This window comes from Syzygium oleosum, unplaced genomic scaffold, assembly GCF_021117445.2.
Source record: "Syzygium oleosum isolate NSW1041296 unplaced genomic scaffold, Sole_v2.1 Sole_v2.16, whole genome shotgun sequence".
NCBI classification, from domain to species: domain Eukaryota; kingdom Viridiplantae; phylum Streptophyta; class Magnoliopsida; order Myrtales; family Myrtaceae; genus Syzygium; species Syzygium oleosum.
In genome coordinates, this window is record NW_026607500.1 from 3192515 (window position 1) to 3215624 (window position 23110).

The following is a 23110-nucleotide window of genomic DNA, read 5'->3' on the forward strand; positions in this document are numbered from 1 at the left end:
GTGCTGGTTAAACCGTCCGAGTCACCTCTTGAACTTGTTTTGGACAATGCTACACTTGACACTACAGAGGCCATTTCTAAAATCCTACATGGGTGATGTGGTTCTAGTCTAAAGTTTGGCAATGATAAGTAAGACCTGTCCGTTCAAATTGCCACCACCTTTACCACTCCTTTTAGAACTTGACCCGCCTGGATTAGGGTTAGATAGTTACAAATAGCTGCCAAGCACTGACATAAACTATAGTATCTATATGCCAGGTGAGAGAAAGTGCTAAACCATCCGGGTCACCACCTTGTGCTCCTGTAGGCGTTTGGCCCACGTGGATTCCGGCTATGTAGTTATAATTTGTGATATGCCATTTTTCAAGGAATTGCTGAAGATGTTATTACAGATAGAGAGGATCTGAATCTTAAGTAAAAGAAAAAAGAAAACCCTAATACCAAAGACTTGTACAAAAGCTAAAACCTAAAATCAAGGTGAAGTCTCACCCATCTCAAACACTATGAAGTTGAGATGAGAGAATTTTGTGTATATTATTTGCTTGAAAAAAATGAATTAGAACTACAAGGCCAAGGCCCTTTATATAGGGAAAGAATGAACAGTAATGAACAGTAAACCTAGATTATATATTATATCTAACATCCCCCCGCAAACTCAAGGTGAGTTGAAACAAGTCAATTGGAGTTTGGAGAGAAGATCTAGGAAGCGCCCAGGTGGATGTGTCTTTGTGAAGATATCGGCAGTCTGATCAGCTGATGAAGTAAAGACAAGTCGTAGAGTGCCACGAAGAACATGAGAGCGGATGAAGTGACAATCTATCTCAATGTGTTTGGTGCGTTCGTGGAAAACATCATTATGTGCAATTTGGATAGCATTGCGATTGTCGCAATGAAGGATTGTCCCGCTATGATGACGGACTCCCATATCTTCCAGTAGCCATCGCAACCATAATAACTCTGATGTGGTATCAGCAAGAGCTCGATATTCAGCTTCTGTACTAAAACGAGCAATAGTAGATTGTTTCTTGCTACGCCAGGAGATAAGTGAAGTGCCCAAGAAAAAACAGTAACCCGTAGTGGAGCGACGATCATGAGGGTCACCACCCCAGTTAGCATCTGAATAGGCAGTCAACTCCAATGTCGAATGAGCTGAAAAGTGAAGGCCATGAAATAACGTACCCTTGACATAGCGAAGAATACGAAGAACTGTAGCAAAGTGAGTTGTACGAGGCGTTGTCATGTACTGGCTGACAATATGAACAGCATGAGCGATGTCAGGGCGAGTAACAGTGAGATATATAAGACTGCCAACTAGTTGTCGATAGAGGGTAGGGTTTTAGAGAGGAGTCCCATCACCGGCATCAAATTTGGCATTGATCTCAAGAGGGGTCGTAACGACCATGGTGTCCGTGAGTCCTGCTCGAGAAAGAAGATCAGTGGCATATTTTGCTTGCGAAAGATAATAACCGGATGTGTCTGAGGTAACCTCCAAGCCTAAAAAATAACTAAGTTGTCCAAGATCCTTCATCTCGAACTGTTGACTAAGATAATGCTTGAATTTTGAAATTCTAGGACGATCAGCTCCAGTAATAACCATATCATCGACATATAGGAGCAGTAGAATAGACCCACGAGAAGTATGTCGAACAAAAAGAGCATGGTCGTGGGGACTAGATTTAAAGCCAAGAGATGCCATGGTGGAGCTAAACTTGGAATACCATGCACGAGGAGATTGTTTCAATCCATATAATGCACGACGTAATCGACACACTTGGTGGGAAGAATGAGTGTAGCCAGGAGGAGGTACCATACAAACTTCCTCGGTGAGATCGCCATTTAGGAATGCATTTTTGACATCCATCTGAGATGTAGGCCAATGCTTAACAGCGGCGACATCAAGAAGACTGTGAACAGAAGTAAGACGTGCAACAGGGGCAAAAGTCTCTTCATAGTCAATGCCATATTCCTGAGTGAAGCCTTTCGCAACGAGGCGAGCTTTATAGCGGTCCACAGTACCATTTGCTTTTGTCTTAATCTTGTACACCCATTGACAACCGACAGCGGACTTACCAGGAGGCAAAGCAACTAAATCCCAAGTATGAGATTTGTCTAAAGCTTGTAACTCATCTGCCATTGCCTTCTGCCAAAGAGGGTTAGTACTAGCTTCTCTATATGTGCGAGGTTCATGAAGGGAAGCTATTGTAGAATAACAATGGTAATCTCGAAGCCAAACATAAGGTTGACTTACTCTGGTGGGGCGACGATCAGGGGAGGAAGGAATGACCGCTGGTGGAGAATCCGCGGAAGGTGTAGACATGTCAGAAGTGGCCAAAGTGGGGTCACCAGAAGGCCCTGCTTCAAGATAAGGGAAAGGTACATCTGGAATGGAAGAGTCAGATGTGGATGGAAGTGTGGTATCTTCTGGAAATAAGTCTACGGAAGGATTGGTAAAGAAAGGAACATGAGCAGAGGGGTCGAAGGGATGAATAGAAGAGAACATCTTGTGTTCCCAAAAAGTGACATGACGGGACACATGAAGACGATTGGAAGTAGGATCCCAACATCTATACCCTTTGTGCTCAATACCATATCCAATGAAGCAACATACATGGGCACGAGGTTCTAATTTCGTGCGCTCATGTGGATGAAGGTGCACAAAACAGGCACTACCAAAAACACGTAGAAGAGTCTAATTTGGGACACTACCATACAAACGCTCGTAAGGAGAGATGTGACCTATAATAGGTGATGGAGTACGATTTATAGTATAAACAGCAGTGTGACAAGCTTCCCCTCAAAACCGTTCAGGACAAGAGGCAGAGATGAGCAGAGTGCGTACAACATCTAAGATATGCCTATGCTTACATTCAGCTCTACCATTTTGTTGAGCGGTGCCGGGGCAAGAACGATGAATGATAGTACCATTTTGAGAAAGAATCCGAAGAAATTCTGTATCTCTATATTCCATAGCATTATCAGTACGAAAAATCTTAATATCCCGTGAAAATTGGGTTTTAACCATAGCAACGAAATTACGATAAATACGAGAAAATTCAGAACGATTTTTCATAAGATAAAGCCAGGTATATCGAGAATGATCATCCACAAAAATGACAAAATAGCGAGAGCCACCCATGGTGGGAGTGGGAGAAGGTCCCCATATATCAGAGTGAATGAGATCAAAAGGAGCATGAGACACAGAATCACTAATCTGAAACGGTAAAGCATGATGTTTTCCCAACTTACAAGGCAGACAGTCAAAATGTTTAGTGTCAACAGAACCTAAATGACCATTCGAAATTAAAGAGCTTAACCTAGAAAAGGAAGCATGACCTAACCGAGAATGCCAAGTTTCATATGACACTGTGGCAGCACAAGCAGCAAAAGAGGTTGGAATCTTTAGGGAAACAAGCTCAAAGAGACGCCCCACTTTACGGCCTGTCCCAAGTGTCTGTCCCGTCCGAGGATCCTGCACATGACAACCATGGGAAGAGAAGTGATTATCAAGACCAAGTTCACATAATTGGCCGACAGAGATCAAGTTGAGTGAGAGTTTAGGAACCATGAATGTATTAGTTAAAGATAATGTAGATGTGGAAATGTTTCCTGTATGACTAACTCTCATATGTGAATTATCGGCAGTAAGAATATGAGGTGCATGTAAAGCGGAGGATTTAGACTGAAATAAGGCAGAGTTGGATGTCATGTGATTGCAACAAGCAGAATCAAAGAACCAAGAATCAGAAATACCTGGAGTAGTAGACATAGTAGAAGTGCTAGGAATAGGAGGGGTAAAGGTACCAGATTCTCAGAGAACGGTGCTAAGATCTTCTAGATACACTAGTGTGTGGGACGATCCATGGGAAGAAGCTTCGACAGTGGCAGCATTGGCAGATGGATCGACAAAGGGACCTCGTGAGGGACCTCGGCTACGAGGCTGAGTGGTCGATCCTGTGGGTTGCATAGGTCGTAGCCTATCACAATTTGATGCCAGATGACCATGTCGGCGACAATGTTTGCAAAATGGACGGCGCATGGAGGAAGAACTCGAAGCGGCAAGTACTGCATCCATAGGCATGGATATGGGCATAGTAGGACGTTGCGTTTTCAAGGTAGCTAGCCGAGTCTCTTCATTCAGTAAATCTGATATAACTATCTCAATCGAAGGAAAAGGATCTCTATGTAGAATGGAGGCTCTCACAGGTTCAAACTCATCATTCAGAGTCATAAAAAATTGCATGACACGAATACGATCACGATGTTCAGCAACTTTGCGAATGTTATTATCCCCTTCCAAGCGTGGTTCACACAAGGTCAACTAATCCCAAATAGCATGCATAGATGATAGAAAATCATTAATGGACTGACCTGGCTCCTGATGCATGTGATATAAAGTCCATAATAACCGATATTGATGGGCAACATCTGAACTAGAATAACGACAATCAAGAAGATCCCAAGCTTCCCTTGCTGTATTAAAAAGGCCAAACTGGAGTCGGATAGATGGGATTGAAGTGTTTCGAAACCATGTGAGAATTTGATGATTTATGCTATCCCATTCATCCAAACGATCCACAAATTGATCATCAGTTTCTTCAGCAATTTTAGTAGGTACACTAATTTGTCCAGTGACATAACGCCAAAGCCGGCGTCCTTTCAAGAAACTTGATATTTCTTGAGACCATAAAATATAATTAGAGCCATTCAAAATAGTCTGAATTGGCATGGAGACTTCCATTCTATCCATGATATGCACTTTACTATTATGGAATCACCAGAATCTAGTATACTGAGAGCATATATGAGAAAAATAACGGCAAAAACGAACTCAGGACGTCGAAATACCTCAAGAACCGGTCGGAAAACACCGAAAACCGGTCAGGAAATGGTCGAAACGGCCAGAAAATCGACGGAACCGGTCAACGCCGGTCAACGTTCGGTCAACGCCGGTCAACGTTAGGTCAAAGTTCGACCAACGGATGACGTGGCGGACGACGTGGCGGATGACGTCAGCTCGGCGTGTGCCAAGCGCGTGCCAAGCGCGTGCCGGCGTGTGCAGGCGCGTGCCAGCTCGTGGAGGCGCGTGGATCTCACGCGCAGACCTTGAAGTGGCGCGTGATGACGCGTCCGGCGGAGGAAAGTGGCGAAATTTGACTAAATGACTTGACTGAGGGCGGCGAGTCGTGGGTTGGTGTCGATTTTTGGAAAAACACGGCGAAGGATGTCCAAAACACCACTGAACAGCGGTGAACGGCGGTGGGCTACCTGGGCCCGAGGCGCGGTGGTGCGTGGCGGTGCGTGCAGCGGCGTCCGGCGGCTGTTGGCAATGAAATTTCAGGACGTGGGTCGTCTGAGGGCGGCGAGTCTGCTGGTGGTCTCGGTTTTCCGAAATGAGCAGCGGAAGTATGCCGAGCAGTGAGGAAAAGCTTCGGTCTTATCGGAGAACCGGGGCAACGCGGCCGGTGCGGCTGGCGTCGTGGCGGCCACGGTGTGGCAGGCTCGATGGGCGCTCCTCAGGTAACAATGGTGCTCTGATACCAAGTTGAGATGAGAGAATTTTGTGTATATTATTTGCTTGAAAAAAATGAATTAGAACTACAAGGCCAAGGCCCTTTATATAGGGAAAGAATGAACAGTAATGAACAGTAAACCTAGATTATATATTATATCTAACACTATGATAAGAATAGCAACACTTACTCTTCATTTCAGCTGTTTGGCATGAATGAACGTTGAAACAATTTTGCAAAGGACTTTATAATGGTCGTCGTACTTTGCAGTTTTAGGGTTTGTAGCTGCTAAAGTATGATTTCGCAGCCTCATTCTTTTCATCACATCAACGTCACTTGATTTAAAGGAAGAAAAAGGCCAACTTGTCTAAGCTGGAGACTAATGTAACTTTTAACTACTTTTATTATATCAACCAAAGTTTTCTAGATGCAAATTGAATGCCTTTTTGTCTGGAGTGTAGGATCAAACATTCAATTTCATAGGCCCTTTTGCTTTTTCATTTCGAATGAGTTGTTAGCGTGTAGTCATTGCATCTGCACCTTGAGTTAACTATATTTTGAAAATCTGTGGAATTTAAATCACAATGACCAAAATTAATTTTTGTCGACAGTGCACGATGGACCAAAACCACAATGTTCCCTAAATCTTATCCTCAAATGGAAGATTGGAATTTGCCAGCAGACAGTAGATCATGTGCTTGGCAATAGAATCAGTCATCTTCCACTAATCAAACTCTATGAACATGGACAGAAGTTCCTTTCAAGAAACCGTCTGTTGTCGTTCCTCCTCAATTATGTTAGATTGTTCAGTAATATGGAGCATGCTTGTATTTTCCTAATAACACGGGCGCGAATGCTGAGCTCAAGTTGTCTGAAAGCACATGGAAAACCCACAAGCCTTACAAACAGGTTAAATCTAAGTTGGGAAAATTATTTAAAAAGTCCTAAATCTATTGCACCTATACTGATTTAGTCATAAACCTTTCAATTGTGCCAATTGAGTCATAAACCTTTTAACAATTTGCCAATTTAGTCCTTCCGGTCAATTTTGACTATAAATTGCTGATATGGACGCCGGTCGTCCTGCGTAGCACGGCCATCACAGAGTTCTACCTATGATAAATACATTGCAAGCAATTATACCGATTGCAATCATCAAAGGCACATGATCTTTTTTAACCCGTGATTGTCAATCAAGTAAGAAATGTAAGTGACAACGTTTAAGTTATATGACTTTCAATTAATTTCACACCAACACTGCTAGCCCATTCCACCAGTCATTTAAATAGATGCTGAACTTTTTGCAGACAAGTATTGTAGCTCAATAACCTCCTTTAAAACGCCACAACAATCAACTTCACCCGTAATAGGATTTCCATCGTTTGCACTTGAAAATTCTTGAGCTTGAGCTTCACTTACTTACGCACCATTCAAACCAATCACATTTCAAATGGTCTCTCTCAACCTATCGATTTAAATATTTGGGTTGGACTGTCTAGCACTGTTTAAAGCTGGTTCTGCCCTAGTTTATTCGTGTGTACATCCACCCTATTCGTCAAATTCCACATTTATTCTTAATCTGGCTTGCACGTGAGATATGTATTGAAGTATCAGATATCTCTTGACTATGGAATTTATATGCTATTTATATACATGTAGTCTTCCTTTACCTATCAATATAAGCTTTTGGGTTAGACTTTCTAACAGATACTACCCTTTCTATGTGAATAAAAGACAACCCCTGAATTTGTTTCGTGAAACTTTAGTAGTTCATACATCTAGTAATATTCCGCCTATTATGTTTTTGCAGATGAGAGGCGTTTGAAACTAAATAACCTTCAAGCGTATAAGCTAAAGCAAAACTCCAAATAAATCAAAGCTTAGGAGGATGAACGCTTTCAAGGCCATGTTTGCTCTTCGGGCAAATTTAAAAGGGTTTTGCTAGCATAACTCTATTTGAGCCATTGTGGGAGTAAGAGTACGTGGCGAGCCATAAATTTTTTAAAGAGTGGACCTCACAATAACTTAAAATTATTTGTTATTTATTTTTTTGCGATCTTAAACATGCTGTGATTCTCACAGTAAAATAAAAACTATTACTTAATCATTTCTCGGTTCAAATGGGAACAAAACGGCTTCCAAGCTTTCAAAGAGTCAAAGGGTCCTGGCTCTTTCCAGAAAAAGAACGTCAAGCAAAGTTTGCTTTGCTCTTGGCCTCGTCAGATTTTCACTATCTTCTTGGGAAGAAACTTTTGAAAAACCAAAAGAAAAAAGGTGCAAAGACTTTCACTATCAATTGCTGACCCTAATCTCCCCCAATTTCGTCTCAATAACCTAACACTGTCTCCAGCCGCAGCCGGAGCACTACTCTCTCTCTCTCTCTGCGCAAACGGCACCAGGCCGCCTTCGATGACAGCGGAACCACCACGCTATAGATCGTCACCGTTATCTTGACCATCTCGTCTCATTGTCTTGATGATCTCTCTCTCTCTCTCTAAGACGACCTGTTGTGGACATGGACAGTGCTATGCAGTTTGTAGACATCTATTTTTTACCTAAGATTTGACCAAATTTGACCGAAAGTATTGTTTCATTGAAAGTTCAATGGAATGGTACAATTGGGTCGTGCTCATCAAGAGGTTTTCTAATAAAACCCAATTTGCGCGAATTGAATAGATGATTCTTAAAATATGTCATTTTTTAATCACGACTATCTGATTGTGAGGTGTTGGAAAATTTATGATTTGACCCAATCGATTGGTTCCACCTTCAAGATAAAGCCATAAGCTTTCCGACCGCGAGAATTTGGCAAAAGGACAATATAAGTGCCATAAGTTGTGTACGGTGCTCACTTTAGTGCCAAAAGTTTTCGCCGGCTCACTTAAGTACCAAAAGTTTTTTTTGGATCACTTCAGCGCTAAAAATTTTGAAAAACGATCACTTAAGTGCTAAAATTTTTTAAAAACGATCACTTATGTGCCAATCTCCTGCAAGCCACTTCAGTTTCAGAAATTAATAAAAAAAATGCTACGTCGGATTTCCGGCGAAAAGTTGTGTACGGCACCGAAGTTGGCACTTAAGTAATCGTTTTTCGAAAACAAAAAAACTTATAACATCAAAGTGAGCGCCGTACACAACTTATGACACTTGTAGTGTTCTTTTGTCGCGAGAATTTACAGTGATCGCACTGTCAACCGAGAAAATATAAGAACTTTTCTCCCGGATCGTTCATTTGGCTGGAATCCCAGAAATCCACGATTTTGACACTTTTCCGAAAATTGAACCCACTTCATTAAAAAATTCTGGTCACAAGCTTTTTGCGGGCGCGAAAATCGAGTCAAAATCGAACAGAAAATCATGCCCGGTCAAAGTTTGGTCAAAACTTCTAAATAATAACAAAAACACAATCTTAAAAAAAAAAGAAAAAAAAAAGAAGCTAACTGCCGCTCCATGCTGTTTGCTTCGTTTGCAAGTCCATTTCTTTTGTCCTTGTAGCGAAACTCCAATCCGGAATACCACAAAGAGAGGCAGCTATACCCAATTTGCCAAAATGAATGGCGGGTATATTAAGATATTGCATCTTTGTCTAATCGCAAGGTGTCGGGAATTTTATGATTTGACCATATCGGTTAATTACATCTTAACGATCAAGTCATAAGCTTTCTGATGTCGCGAGAATCACGTTGATCAAATTGACATTTTACCAGTGTCGTCCATTCGGCACGGTTTTCGCAAATCCGTAATATAGGGACTTTTTTAGAAAATCAATCTGCATTCCAAAAAAATTCGGGTCACGAGCTTTTTGCGGGCGTAAGAATCGGTTCAAACTACGTAAGGCAGGCTAGGTCCTAGCAAAGCCATTTTCCCACTTCGAATGACCATTTTGGCCTTTCGCACGAAGATTTGGACTTTTCGAATGACTAGTTTAGCCTTTTGAAGAATTATTTGGACCTTTCAAAGGACTAGTCTAGCCTTACGAAGGATTATTTGGCCCTATAAATAGATTTGCTCATTTTCCATGAGAAAATTCATTTATAGAGATAAGTTTACTTAAAGTCCTAAAACTTATCACGAAAGTACAATTTAGACTTAAAACTTTCAAAAAGTGCAATTAAGTCCTAAAACTTGTCACGAAAGTATAATTGAGTCCTAAAATTTTTAAAAAGTACAATCAAGTCCTAAGACTTGTCAAATTTATCTAATCGAGTCCTTCAGTTGATTACACTTTTTGAAAATTTGAAAACTCGATTGTACTTCCATGACAAGTTTTAGGATTTATTTGCACTTTTTTAAAATTTAGGATTCAATTGCACTTTCATGATAAATTTTAGGATTTGATTGTATTTTTTGAAAGTTTTAGAACTCAATTACACTTTCGAGATAAATTTTAGAACTTTTGATGCAGATATCCCTAAACTCTCACTTTCAATTACATTCTCTCTATTCATGATGTTGATAATCTCAATTTTATACTCGAGGAAATTCCGGCAAGGTTCAAGTTTGTAGATTCTAGCGATCCCAAGCAGGTATAGATTGAAGGTAAATAGCACAGCGACAAGTAAAGGTTCTAAACACTTTAAATAGAATTAGGATCGTCATAATGCTAAAATTAATTAATAAAATCAAATAAAATAGCCAATACTCTGCAGGCTTTAGATTAGTCTTTTCATAAGAAATACGCTGTTGTTATGTCAAGATTATCTTGAAATTTAAAAAATATACTATTTGGTGTTCCAGTAAAATAAACCTAGCATATTTTATGATTTCTCTAGGCCGTCATCATTTATTTGTTTTAATTCTTCAATGTCATGATTTAACAATAATATTGAAACATATACTTATTTCCCTTAACAATATTATTAGCTTTCAAAACCAATATTATACATGGTCGACAATATTATACACGGTCAAAAGGACAAAAATATTCCTAAGCTTGCATGTGCAATAACACGTCATTAGTCAATTGCACATGCACACATGTCCCAAATTAGGACGCATGCAAACTTTTTAGGGTTAATACTACGAAAAACCCCAAACTGATACGCCTGTGACAAATTTATCAAAAACTATTTTTTTTATCACAAAAAACCCCAAACTGGTACACCTATGACAATTTTACCCCGACCTATTTTTTTTATCACAAAAAATCCCACACTGGTACACTTGTGACAACTTTACCCCCGAACTAATTTTTTGATCACCAAAAATCCCAAACTGGTACACCTGTGATAAATTTACCCTCCGTTAGTTTCCGTTAAATTTTACTTTCAAATTGCTAAGTTTAATGACACGTGGTAATTGACAGGTGTGTCGATTTTGGGTTTTACCTCTCTGTTTGTCACAAGTTTATCAATTTGTGATTTTTTGTGATATTAATCCAATTTAACGGACACTAACGGAGGGTAAATTTATCACAAATGTACCAGTTTAGGGTTTGTAATGGTCAAAAAATTAGTTTGGGGGTAAAATTGTCACAGGTGTATTAGTGTGGGGTTTTTGGTAGTCAAAAAAATAGTTTGTGGTAAAATTGACATAAATGTATCAGTTTAGGGTTTTTGGTAGTAAAAAAAAAAGTTCGGGGTAAATTTGTCACAGATATACCAGTTTGGAGTTTTTCGTGGTATTAACCCTACTTTTTAATGTCATTACACATTTCCAAAACACAAATAAAACACGTGGCCTGCAGAGTTACGTCGGAGTGTAAAATGATGATAAAATTTCGCCTGATTAAATCTCCCGAAAAATTAAAGTTGTATCAATAATTTTAGGAAATTGTTTAAAATTTGAATTCAAAGGATTTAATTGAAATTGTGGTACTGAAAAAAAAAATTTGGGGGGACTCTAACGCCTCTCCGCATATATTTGAACCCGGGACCACAATTTCTCTAGATTTTCACAGATGACCAATGCCGTTACAGATACACCTAGATGTCTATTCGCCATAGGTTCTTTTTTCAAGGATTGACGGCGGCTCCATCTTTTATTTTTTATATCCCTTAGCTTTCCAAAAACAATCTTTAAAAACCTCAATCGTAACCATACTCCCACCTATCTGGCGGGATCCCGTGTAGTCGCTTTTACGTTAAATTTGCATGTGAGTGACCTGCAAGTTACATGAATGGGGCATACGTGTCTGATGGCTTCTGCACCTAATTTAGAGATACGAGCATCGAGATCCAGCTATTTAGAGATCTATGAAATACTATTCACGCTGACAAAAATATAAACATTCTAATAATTATTCATGAATGTGGGGAAGTAAGGGATTAGTACCAAAAAAATCTTAAACGTATTACATTGGTACCAATCAAACCTAAACTTTTCAAATAAACCAATTTAGTCTTAAATATTTTCACATTAGCATTAATTTAGTCTATTCGGCCAATTTAGGTAAGATATCACTGGCGTGTATGCTAATAGCCTTGCATGGCACGACCGGCGTTGATGTTGATATTTTTAATAATTTATTTAAAAAAAATTTCCCTTTTTTTTCTTTTTTTTCCTTTCTTTTTTTTTTCCCCTTCTCATTCTTCTTTGGCCTATGGCCGATACTCAGCCATGGCCAGCAACTGGCCACAAGCAAGGTCACCCTCGCCGGATCTGGCGAGGGCAGCCCTCGTCGGCTCTGGCGAAGACCGGATCCTCACGGCCCAGTAAGTAAGGTCCTAACTTTTAGTTGGGTTCAGACAATGGTGACTTAGGATGTTTTTGTCGAAATGGTGACTTAGGATGACACGCAATTATCTTGCATAGATCAGTGGGGTGATTAACATGCCCGGATATTCCTCTTATCTATTCATGCATGTCAGAGCACTTACTCATGTCATGAAGAGCACCTATTCTCTCGTATATACCTTTTTCTCCTAGCTTTTGGATTCCGATTGGAGAATAATACTGTCCCTAAAGATTCTTATCACAAGACATAAACAATGTACCTTAAAAATACTTGGTGGTATGTACTGTAGAGAGGGACGCAAAAATGGTAGTGGATTCTGACCAATAAAAGATAAAAATTAAAGATTGTGAGTGGCCAAATGGGACAAAACTCCAACTAAAATATTAGGCTCATGTTCGTTTGAGAGGTGAGTATATTATTAAAAAGAGACATAATGCTTTTTGCTTTTCCTTTTCTTGCAGTCCCTTTTGTTCGTTCACTGAACGAGAAATCGGAACGAGTCCACGTTCATTCTCATTTGTATTTATATCTGCTTGCTGATGATGCAATACGCAGAGGTCGAAAAGTCCCATAAGAGAGTGTGATAGGAAGATCAAAGGTGGTGTGCAAGCGCATTGGACAACATTACTATCAGAGAGAGAAAGAGAGAGACAGAGAGATGGAATGGAGAAAGTGTTATCTCGACGCCATACTCGTGCCATTAGGGTTTCTGATAAGCTTGGGCTACCATGTTTGGCTATGGCATAAGGTCCGGACCGAGCCGCTCGCCACCATTATGGGCACGAACGCGAGGGCACGACGCTTCTGGGTCTCCGCCATGATGAAGGTATTTCCATCTCTAACACTTCTTTTCGTCATGTATACACCTTACACACACAAACTTGTGCGAGTCTTTCTGTTATCCACTACGACACAGCTCACCCAGCTCTTCTTCTGCTAAATTATCTTCTTGATTTCATCAATATCGCAACGCGATACCCAGCAGCGATGTTGAGGAATTCCTGTTCTGTCTATTATTAGTTAGAGAAACAGTTTTCCATCCAGGTATGTTGTTCAATGACTGTCCGTGTAGTAAGTATATGAATCTTTTTATAGAATGATTGAATCACGCATATATTCATAGGTCTCATGCAAATCTCTTCTCTCCATTTTCTTTCACGAGAAATGAACAGAACAAACGCCCCAAATTTTAAAATTTTTTTTTTGATTAAGAGTAAGATTGTAGAAACATACGCACCCTTAGATCATCATTTACTTGCTATCCTCAATGATAGAAGAACTCTTAGTTTCAGTGGGTTTCATTTGGTTACGATTGATTCCAGATGCCACTCCTTTACGAGTGTTTGAAAATGAAAGAGATAAAATGCTAATAGGGATAGAGTTCTTGAATTAATGCTACCATTTAAGTCGACACGAACAAGTGCTTGGTGAAACGTCGTCCAACTTTGCATTTTTTGTCTCCATCAAAAGACGTGGTGCCTAATTTTCTTCTTGCGTAGAGGAATAAAAAACAATAAAAATAGAACAAAATCATGAGTAGATCTGATGAATCAGATGGATAATAATAGTTAGTTCGAGAACTTTAGTTTGCCATTTCAGAGCATAAAATCTGATATTTATTAGTGCTTTCCATGTGACCCATAGCCTAATGTTTTAGAATGTAAAGTCAGATCGGTGAGTGAAGTGCGTTTCATAATCATCAAAGCACATAATGAAACGATCATAAGCTAAAAGGTGATGATGGCCTCGCGACGACGCGGAGTTTCCTCGTCCTAGCTTTGCTTTATTTATTAGGGTGCGAATATATGCTTTGGTCTGAGGTGTCACTGATGGTTTGTTACATTCAAACCACTGTGTGGGACAAAACATATTGAACAATTTAAGCATGATTAGAGTCCGTTTCGTGCATCCTTTCACAACAATCATCATTATGGAAAAAGGGTAAGTACATTTTTTACAAAGTCGTTTGGTAAAATCTTAATAACCGCAGTGCCCTCACAGGAGCACGGGATGGGATTGGATCCTGTAAAATTAGGAGGCGAATTTATTCGGTAGATTTACCTTCTAAAAGACTCCACAGTCCTTTACTTGCATGCAAAGACATCTAGACCCCTGAAAAGCCCTAAGTCTTTTCGCATACTCTCTCTCCTCCATCTTCCTTCACCGTCGGCCTCCACCACCTCCTCGCCACACTGCAGTTGGCGTCGTCCCCACTCCCTGTGTGTCCCCACTACGTTCCCCATTATATCACATCTCGTGCCCCAGTCAACCAGCTCGCAATCTCTAACCTTGTAAGTAATCCGAGCGTCATTGACCTTGGATAACACTAGATCTCGGGTCACCCTAGGTCGGTTGGTGCCGGATTTGGCTTTCGACAACATCCGATTTGAGAGAGATTTCTGACTTCAATAATGGAGCGTCAATTCTATAGGAAACAAACTCCTAAACTTACGGACATTAGGAAACTCTGAGTTTTTAAGAATAATGTAGTTTTGATTGATTCTTGTGAACTCCACAATGAAAACATCATATGCTTAGAATATTCTTCGAATAGGAATAGCCACCTTCCAACTCCCGCTCGTGGGATTGGCCAAGATGATTAGACAAAAAAACGAAGCCACCGGGGAATGTCTGCTGAATGTGATGCATGTTCAAGAGGGTTACCGCATATTCTGTCCACACGAGAGATAAAGTCGCACGTTTTTTTATCCTCTGCCCTGACTAGGATATTCTCCAATTGATAGTACGCGAATTTTGACATTTATTGTAGAATTTAAGAGACTGGTCCTGATCTTAGGTGAAAATCTTGGGTCCGTCTTATAAATACTGAAAAGCATAAGTCAAGAGTGTTTTAATTCAATTCGAATTCTGAAAAATGGAATATAATCATATTGTTTGATAGCTAGTCGTAACTGAAAAATCGAAATACGCTTAATTTTTATGAAACCATCCGGTTGATATTGAAATGGATTCGAAATCTAACACTATAAACAGTAAACCAGTTTACTTTAGTCAAAACATGAAATAATTTATTTACGATTTGGTCAATTTTAATCCATTTAAGAGGTTAGTGGAATATTAGGGAAACATCATATGTCTTGATTGAACATTTATTAACCATATGTTTCTTTCATTTTGCATGAACGATTGAAGTAAACAACAATTAAAAGCTGCACAGAAATTTATAAAGGAGATAATTTAATGATAAAAATCAATAGGAAATGCATGGTCAAGCTGGAAATCTAACTCGAAATATGAAAGAAAGGCAGGTAAAGCAATGTGGGTACTAGACACCTTAGTTCGGTAAACGTTTACTTTATTGAGATATGCTTGTAAAATATGTTTTTTTTTTATAAGCGTGTACTATTTGGATGTTCTGATAATGTAGTAAGGATATTTTTGTCAAGCATTTAAGTGCCTTTTTACTTCAAATTTCAATTAAGTGGTGGGCTAATTTGATGTTGTCAAACGTTCTAAAATCATTAAGTGGTGAAAAAATTAATTTTCAATGTTTAATGGGATAATCAAACAGGTCTTTAGTCTTTTAAGATCTTTAGAGACTTTTAGATCATGATATTGATTAATTCATGAAATCACCGGATGCGATTTCACAACCTCGCCGATTCAATTTTCTTATAGATTTGACATATATGGTTAACAAATCGTTAAAAGTATGTGGAATATGTAATACTATCAAATACCAAATACAGGAAGCTATTCATTGAATTTCCCAAAGTATAGGATTTGTATGGACAATTTTATTTGTGGGATTTCTCTATAGTACGATCATGAGAAACGCAGAAAAAGAAGCAAGCTGAAGGTTAATAATTGATCAATTTGTAGGACAATGACAAGAAGAACATCTTGGTGGTACAAACTCTCCGGAACACCATCATGGGGTCGACCCTGATGGCCACCACGTCGATCCTCCTCTGCTCGGGCCTTGCAGCGGTGATAAGCAGCACCTACAGCGTGAAGAAGCCCCTGAACGACTCCGTGTATGGTGGGCATGGCGACTTTATGGTGGCCATGAAGTACGTCACCCTCCTCACCATCTTCCTCTTCTCCTTCCTCTGCCACTCCCTCTCCATTCGGTTCATCAACCAGGTCAACATCCTCATCAACACTCCGTTGCAGCAAGCGGACCCCGAGTTGGTGTCTATAGTCACTCCCGAGTACATCTCCGAGCTCCTGGAGAAGGGGTTTGTCCTAAACATAGTGGGGAACCGGCTTTTCTACGCTGCGATCCCTCTTCTTCTCTGGATCTTCGGGCCGGTTCTCGTGTTTCTTTGCTCGGTGACATTGGTTCCGGTGCTGTATAACCTGGATGTTGTGTTTGGGAGCGGCACGAAGTGTTGTAAGATGGATGAGGGCATCAGAAATGGTGACTCGGTATGATACAAAGAGAGTGTATGGAAAGGGGGTTTAGTGAGACTAAGGTTCTTTCTAAATGTGGATATGAGCCCCTGGTGAGCTACTGTCCTGAGGTTCTCCATTTAAAACTGTAAAATTATTTGTCTTTATATAATTACGTAATTATGGACATGGATTGGAGTCATATAAAACGCTAAATTTATTCCCTTGAGATGTTGGCAAATCAGCTAGAGCAGGTTTGAATGGCCAACATTTGTTTCTCCCTTTCCAGTTTGCTTTCCTTTCATCACTTTCTGTCCTTTCTACTTCTACACCGTCCCTCCCCCACGAGGGCACAACTACTTGCACACTGCACAGAGGGTGACCTCCGCCATGGCCGCATCGACTGAACCTGGCCTGAGTCGGCATGATCATCGCCAGATGCGTCACCATCCCGACAATACCACCATCTCTCTCTCTCTCTCTCTCTCTCTCTCTCTCTCTCTCTCTCTCTCTCTCTCTCTCTCTCTCTCATTTGGTTCTTGCTGCTACGGAGGATCGCTACTTTGTAAAAATATCTGAAAGATGAATCAAGTAGCAAAGCTCAATTGGGAAACAATAGGATCCTTGTTATAGATTACCAATTTTCACAACAAGATTTGTGGTTGGGAACACGCAACAGAGGCATGATACCTTCACTCGGGGAAACCGTCAAGAGGAAGCCAAGTCTGCGTCAGTTAGCATATTCGGTTAAACTCATGAGAGTGCACAACAGAAGACCAATACCTTGATTGCCAAGAGGGAGTCAAGCCTGAGTTTATCAATATATCCAGTTGAACCCACATTTACTCAAAAGTTGCCATTGGGATGCCCACCTTCACCTGGGTGTTTTTTGCCAAACCGAAGCATGAACCCTACTCGGAAACCAAGTTCGTCAAATTTTTTTCTCGAGATATTCACAAAACACCATAATAGATTGTGAGCCCACTAATTTATCATCGATTTTGATACCATTTGTCGAAAAACATGTAGCACAAGACCGATACCTTCACCGGGGGAGCCCAAATTCGAGCGAGTTAATATATCTAATTTAACTTACCTTTACTCGAAAGCTTAAGCGTATGAATTATAAATCAATTAATATATGTTAATTGTTCCAAACCACACAAACTCTCTGATGTGGGATTTTTTCTAATACAATTCACATGTAAATTTTAATAATGTGGGAGCGCGCAACAAAAGCGTAATAGCTTTATCCTAGGCAATCGCCAAAAGGGAATCAAATCCGACCTCATCCACATATCTAGTTTGATCAATTTTTACTCAAAAATTTAAGTCATTGAGTTATGGGTGTACTTGGATATATTAACTGTTCCAAATCACACTACTTCTCTGATATGAGACTTTTTCCAACACAACGCACACATGCATCTAACCACTCATTTACCATTTGCGGAAGCAAGATATCTCTTCATAGATGTCAACATTGCATGTACGAATTGTGAATCGACTGCCCAAAAGTCTCGCAATCTCGGTGCTTTACCCGTACTGACTTTTGGCATTGTGAGTCTGTTGCCTCTCCTTTAACTTCACTTCCGCCCATCCATTTTTAAATCACTCCTAGGACTCTTAGGAAGGTAATACGACTGGTACGTGATCAAGTCTTGGATTGCATAGCGTTGTAGCTAATTTTTCCGACCTTACATTCGCGAATTGCCTGCAATATCGCCTACTTTCCAGCAATTTACGTGCGCATTTAGTCCTTATTGAGTGATTTACCTTTGCTCCAACTAACCAGACCAGTTTTTCAGTCTGGTCAGTGCCTTGATTAATCCATATTGTGACCCCTCGATTCACCTATCCATAGATATTCGTTTTGTGGTCCATCAGGGGCCTGAGTAGGTTGTAATTTAATTTTAAGGTAAGAAGATAGAGGATGTCGAGGTTTGATATAAATTTCGACTCGTTATCAAAGCATTCTCGCTTGAATAATTTTGAGTCGCTTCGATTCGATTTTTGACGTAATGTCGCTTTATTTGGATCCTTTCGTTTGTTCTTTCATAAACAATCTTTATATTGCTCCGAGGTCTTAACACTTTCCTTTGTTGGAATTTGCGGATGTCACTAGAATTCGCAAATATTGAGTTGTCGTGCGGTTAACACTTTGCGGAGTTTCGTTTCGTTGCATTAACTTTTGTTCATTATTTCTGTCTTTGCAGGACATTAGACTTTTAATCATTTAGATTATATGTCTAATTCAGAAATGAAAAATCATAAAAATCATTGATGTGCATTACATAAAATTACTTTCGGCATTGCTTGTTTTTCAAGATTTAGTAAATTTATCATTAGATAAATACAAAACATATTCACATCATAATTTCGGGATATATTGTATGGTAGATAATTCTATCTTAAACATTTCAATTGTGTCAATTTAGTCATAAACTTTTTAACAATTTGCTAATTTACTTATTTCGGTCAATTTTGTCTAGGAATCACTACCGTGGGCGCGGGTCGGCCGCTAGCTATTCTACGTGACATGGCTGATGCTGACGTTGACAAATTTTTGTAATTTTTGAAAAAAATCTTGAATTTTTCTTTTTTTCCTTTCTTTTGATTTCCTTTTGTTTTCCTTTCGCCTATGACCGGTTGTCGGCCATGGCGAATGATTAACCATAGACGAGGGCTCGACCCTCACGGCCTTTGACAAGGGCTCAACCCTCGCAGCCTATGCGAGGGTCACCCTTGTCCAATCTAGTGAGAACCGCCCTCGCCCAGGCCGTGAGGGTGACCCTCGCCTATAGCTAGTCGTCAGCCATGGCTGAGTACTATGCATAGGCGAAAGGAAGGTAAAATTGTAAAAGAAAAATGCACAAAATTATCTACATTAGCGTAGGTAATGCCAGATAGGACAGCCGGCGGCCGGCTAGCATCCATGTTAGTGAATATTGGCCAAAATTATCTAGAAGGACTAAATTGATAAATCATCAAAATGTTTAGGACTAAATTAACACAATTGAAAGGTTTTAGATTGAATTGGCTGTGGTACAATAGGTTTAGGATTTTTTGGATAATTTTCCCTCATAATTTCACAAACTAAAACAGGGTTCAGATAATAAAATTGCTAGGATAGAAAGATTAGAAATTTATGTAAATAAATTTTTTGACGCACATTTAGGATAGATCACATAATTATTTTGTTACCTTATTTGCTCATTTAATTTCATATTTTGTTTGCTATTAAAAGAAAACAAAACAAAGCTGTATTTTGGGGGCTAGATACTTTAGAATGAATTTCTCATAAAAAGACCGTAAATATTTACGATTGCATTCACGTTAAGGTTGTATACTCCCATCATTTGAGGTCGATTTCATTTTGTTTGATGATTATCATTTTGAGAAAGCAAATTGCATGAAATATAAAATTGTAAATTAGGAATTAGAGAGGAAGAGAAAACATTAAGAAAAGTACTTCTTGTGTGATAGGAGGGATTGAGATCAAGGAATTTGGAGGGATTACAGTCCCAAATTTTCTTGTTTGGTAGGAGGGATTTGGGGGGATTGTGGGAGATGTACAAGTATTTTATCTGCAAAAGCAATCTTGCTTATGTCTATAAAACAAACGGTCTCTCATAAGGAAAATAGCTATAGCTGAAAAATTCAAGTATCAACAACAACAAAGCAAAATCGTTCGGACAAAATTGTGGGTATGTAAAGAAGTGATCTGAAGTGACTCAAAATTACTCGAGCGAGAACGCTTGGATGGCAAGTCAAACTTTAGATCAAATCTCAACGTTCTCCGACTTTCTCTTTAAAATTAAAGGAAAACATACCCGAAAACATGCGTTGCATGCCCATTTTACTAAACATTATCTGACTTCACTATCCAAACCTGAAACTGGCCTTGTCAGGTGTTCTCTAGCTTTAGCTTGGGCTGAGTTTTGGCCGTCCGAAGAAGGTCAAACCCCCTCGAAGTTCCTGGAAGCGATACCGGCTAGTTCGAGGGAAGATGAATCACGAAATAAGGATTTAATGCACGGGAAAAGTCGCTGCACAGTAGCAGATGTAAAGACCAATTCGCGAACACAGCGTCAGGAAATTAGCTCTGATGCTATCTAATTCAACACTTGATGGTATAGGATTCACATCTTCATAAGAGTTGTAGGAGTGGTTAACAAGGATGGTCGATGTAAGCTTAAACGAGAGGGACCGAATCACAATGCCAAAAGAAGTGGCAGAATGGACTGAAGATTGCGAGATTACCTTGCCTTGAGTACGACAAGCTACCCCAGTGTAGCAAGACCCTTCGAGGACGGCCCGCAGGTTCGAAAACTTGTTCCAGAAGCCTCCTTCGACGCGGTGTAGGCCTCGGGAAAATGTTGGACATCCCTGTTTTCTCTGAATTGTAAAACAGTACGCCAACGTCTCGAGATTCCTCTGGCTTCATTATGCATCGTCCTGGGCTCTTTGCTAATCGATTTCCCTGAGAATCCTAAAGCTTAGACCCCACAAAAAAGGAGCCGACAGTTGTACTCTGATTAAACACGTGATGAGGACCGCTCCAGCTTTCTAAAACTACGGTGCCTCTAATTGCTAAGTGCGAGAGAATGCAATAGAAAGCGCAAAGGCGGGAATCTGAGTATGAATACTTTAGGGGTAGGGGTCGAATTTCAACGATGTGGACGAACTCATTCCTTGACTTTGTAAAATGCAAAGCAGACCTTTGGAGCGAAAGATACATATGTAAACACTACCGAACGTTTTCTGACTTCACTTCCTTTCTAAATTTTTAGATGATTGACTTGAGTTTAATCTGTAGAGTCATCAAATTAAGACTCAATTCTACGTAAGAAATTAATAATTGATAAATATAATTCGAGGGCATCTTGAAAAGCTCGACCCCAAGAGCTTTCCGCAACACATAAATCACTCCAATCCGACGTCAAGCAAAGGAGATGTAGCCTACATCATGTAGGGATGATCGACTCCGGAATGGGGAGGTTCTAGATCTAAAACTTAAAACCTACTATGTCAAGGTCAGCTCCTCATTTTTTGAACAAGGAACCAACCTTGTTAATCTTGAAACCGGCTGAGGTTTGTTTCTTTATTTTCTCGTTTTATTTTATAATATATATATATATATATATATATATATACACATGTGTCAAACATATATATAATTATTTCCGTTTCAGGATAATACATAAAACATATTAAATTTCAACAAATACAACCAAGGTTCCAATTCCTTAGTTAGAACCAGACGATTCAAGGTATAGATCCAAGAGCCGAAATGATCAAGGCCAATTTCCTATTTTTGGAACCGGGAATCAGATCGGTCCCCTTGTGAACCGTCATTAAACCCACCAATTAAGGCTGGTTCCAGCTGGTTTTCGGGTTGAATCGGTCAGGTTGCTCAACCCTATGGAGATGTATATTTGAAATTTCTGGAATAAATTGAAATGACCTATAAGGATTTGACATATCAATAACACTTAGGTGAACATTGTCTTACCCATGCTTAGGACTTTACACCGGGTCTTTGCCCCTTTTCGTCTTAGAAAGTTGACACCAAATTATTGGACTGCAATTTGATTTAGAAAATCTTGTAGATAATGCATAAGGGTGAAATAACACATGCATATGTCACAGACCATAATTCTCTCATACTCCCGTACCCTTGTGAGAGGAGCTTGATTTTGTCGAGGTGAAGAGTGAGTGTGCGGAGGAAATGATACAATTGATTCGTGAGGGTGACATCAAGGTGGTTTATGCTAGGAGTTCTAGGTTAAAACGTATATATCCTTAGGAGCTCTGAAGTTGGCCTCCCGTGTATAAACTGGTCGGAAGCAATGTCGTTCTCCTGATGAGGCCATGGTAAACCAAAACCAATTATTGTACCTAAAGTGTTCTGTATGTCTCGCTCGAAGGACTGGATGCCTAAGCTAAGTTGGGCATGGTGCGATCTACTACGAGGATGCGATTCACCGTATGGTTATTAGGAACGACTATAGAAGGAAGGCTGGCTTGGGGACTTATCAACCCGCTAGGCTCCTCATGGGCTATTCCGTGGCCAAGAAAATACTGGCCCGTGACACATACAAAGCACAACATCCAATTCAACTTGACTAGGCCGGAATAGGCCTGATAGCTCTACTTCGAGTCATCTCCAAAACAAGTAGGGTAGGTTCCGATTCGAATTTTTGAAAATCGAAACTTAGGGCCTATTTGGCAACTTGCCAAATAGTAACTGATTCTGTTCTTTTGTTCCCAAAATTAGTTTGGGAACAAAAATCTGTTTGTTAAATTTTTTGTGCCCCAGAATCAGTTTTGGAACAGAATCAAGAAGCAAAAAAAAGTAACTTCTCGATCTTGGAACAATTTTTCCATAATTGATTCTTCTTAGTTTTTTCTTTTTTTTGATTTGTTGTTATTCTTCGGCCCCGCCACCTGCCGGCCGCCGGCTGCCGACGAGGGCGTCGCGGCCCTTGCCGATGGCCGGTGAGGATCCCCCTCGCTGCTTGGGTGAGGGCGGCTCGCGGCCACGACGGTGAGGCCGACCTCGCCGT

The 23110-nt window shown here is 40.0% G+C and overlaps 1 protein-coding gene across 1 annotated transcript; it reads left to right on the forward strand.

The window, feature by feature from the left end:
- The first annotated feature begins 12676 nt into the window (after nt 1-12676).
- On the forward strand, nt 12677-16767 carry LOC115686561 (uncharacterized). The gene is made up of 2 exons (XM_030611903.2): nt 12677-13011; nt 16029-16767. Exons 1-2 carry the CDS (start codon nt 12844-12846, stop codon nt 16581-16583), a joined length of 723 nt encoding a protein of 240 aa, XP_030467763.1. The 5' UTR covers nt 12677-12843; the 3' UTR covers nt 16584-16767.
- Nucleotides 16768-23110: the final 6343 nt, after the last annotated feature.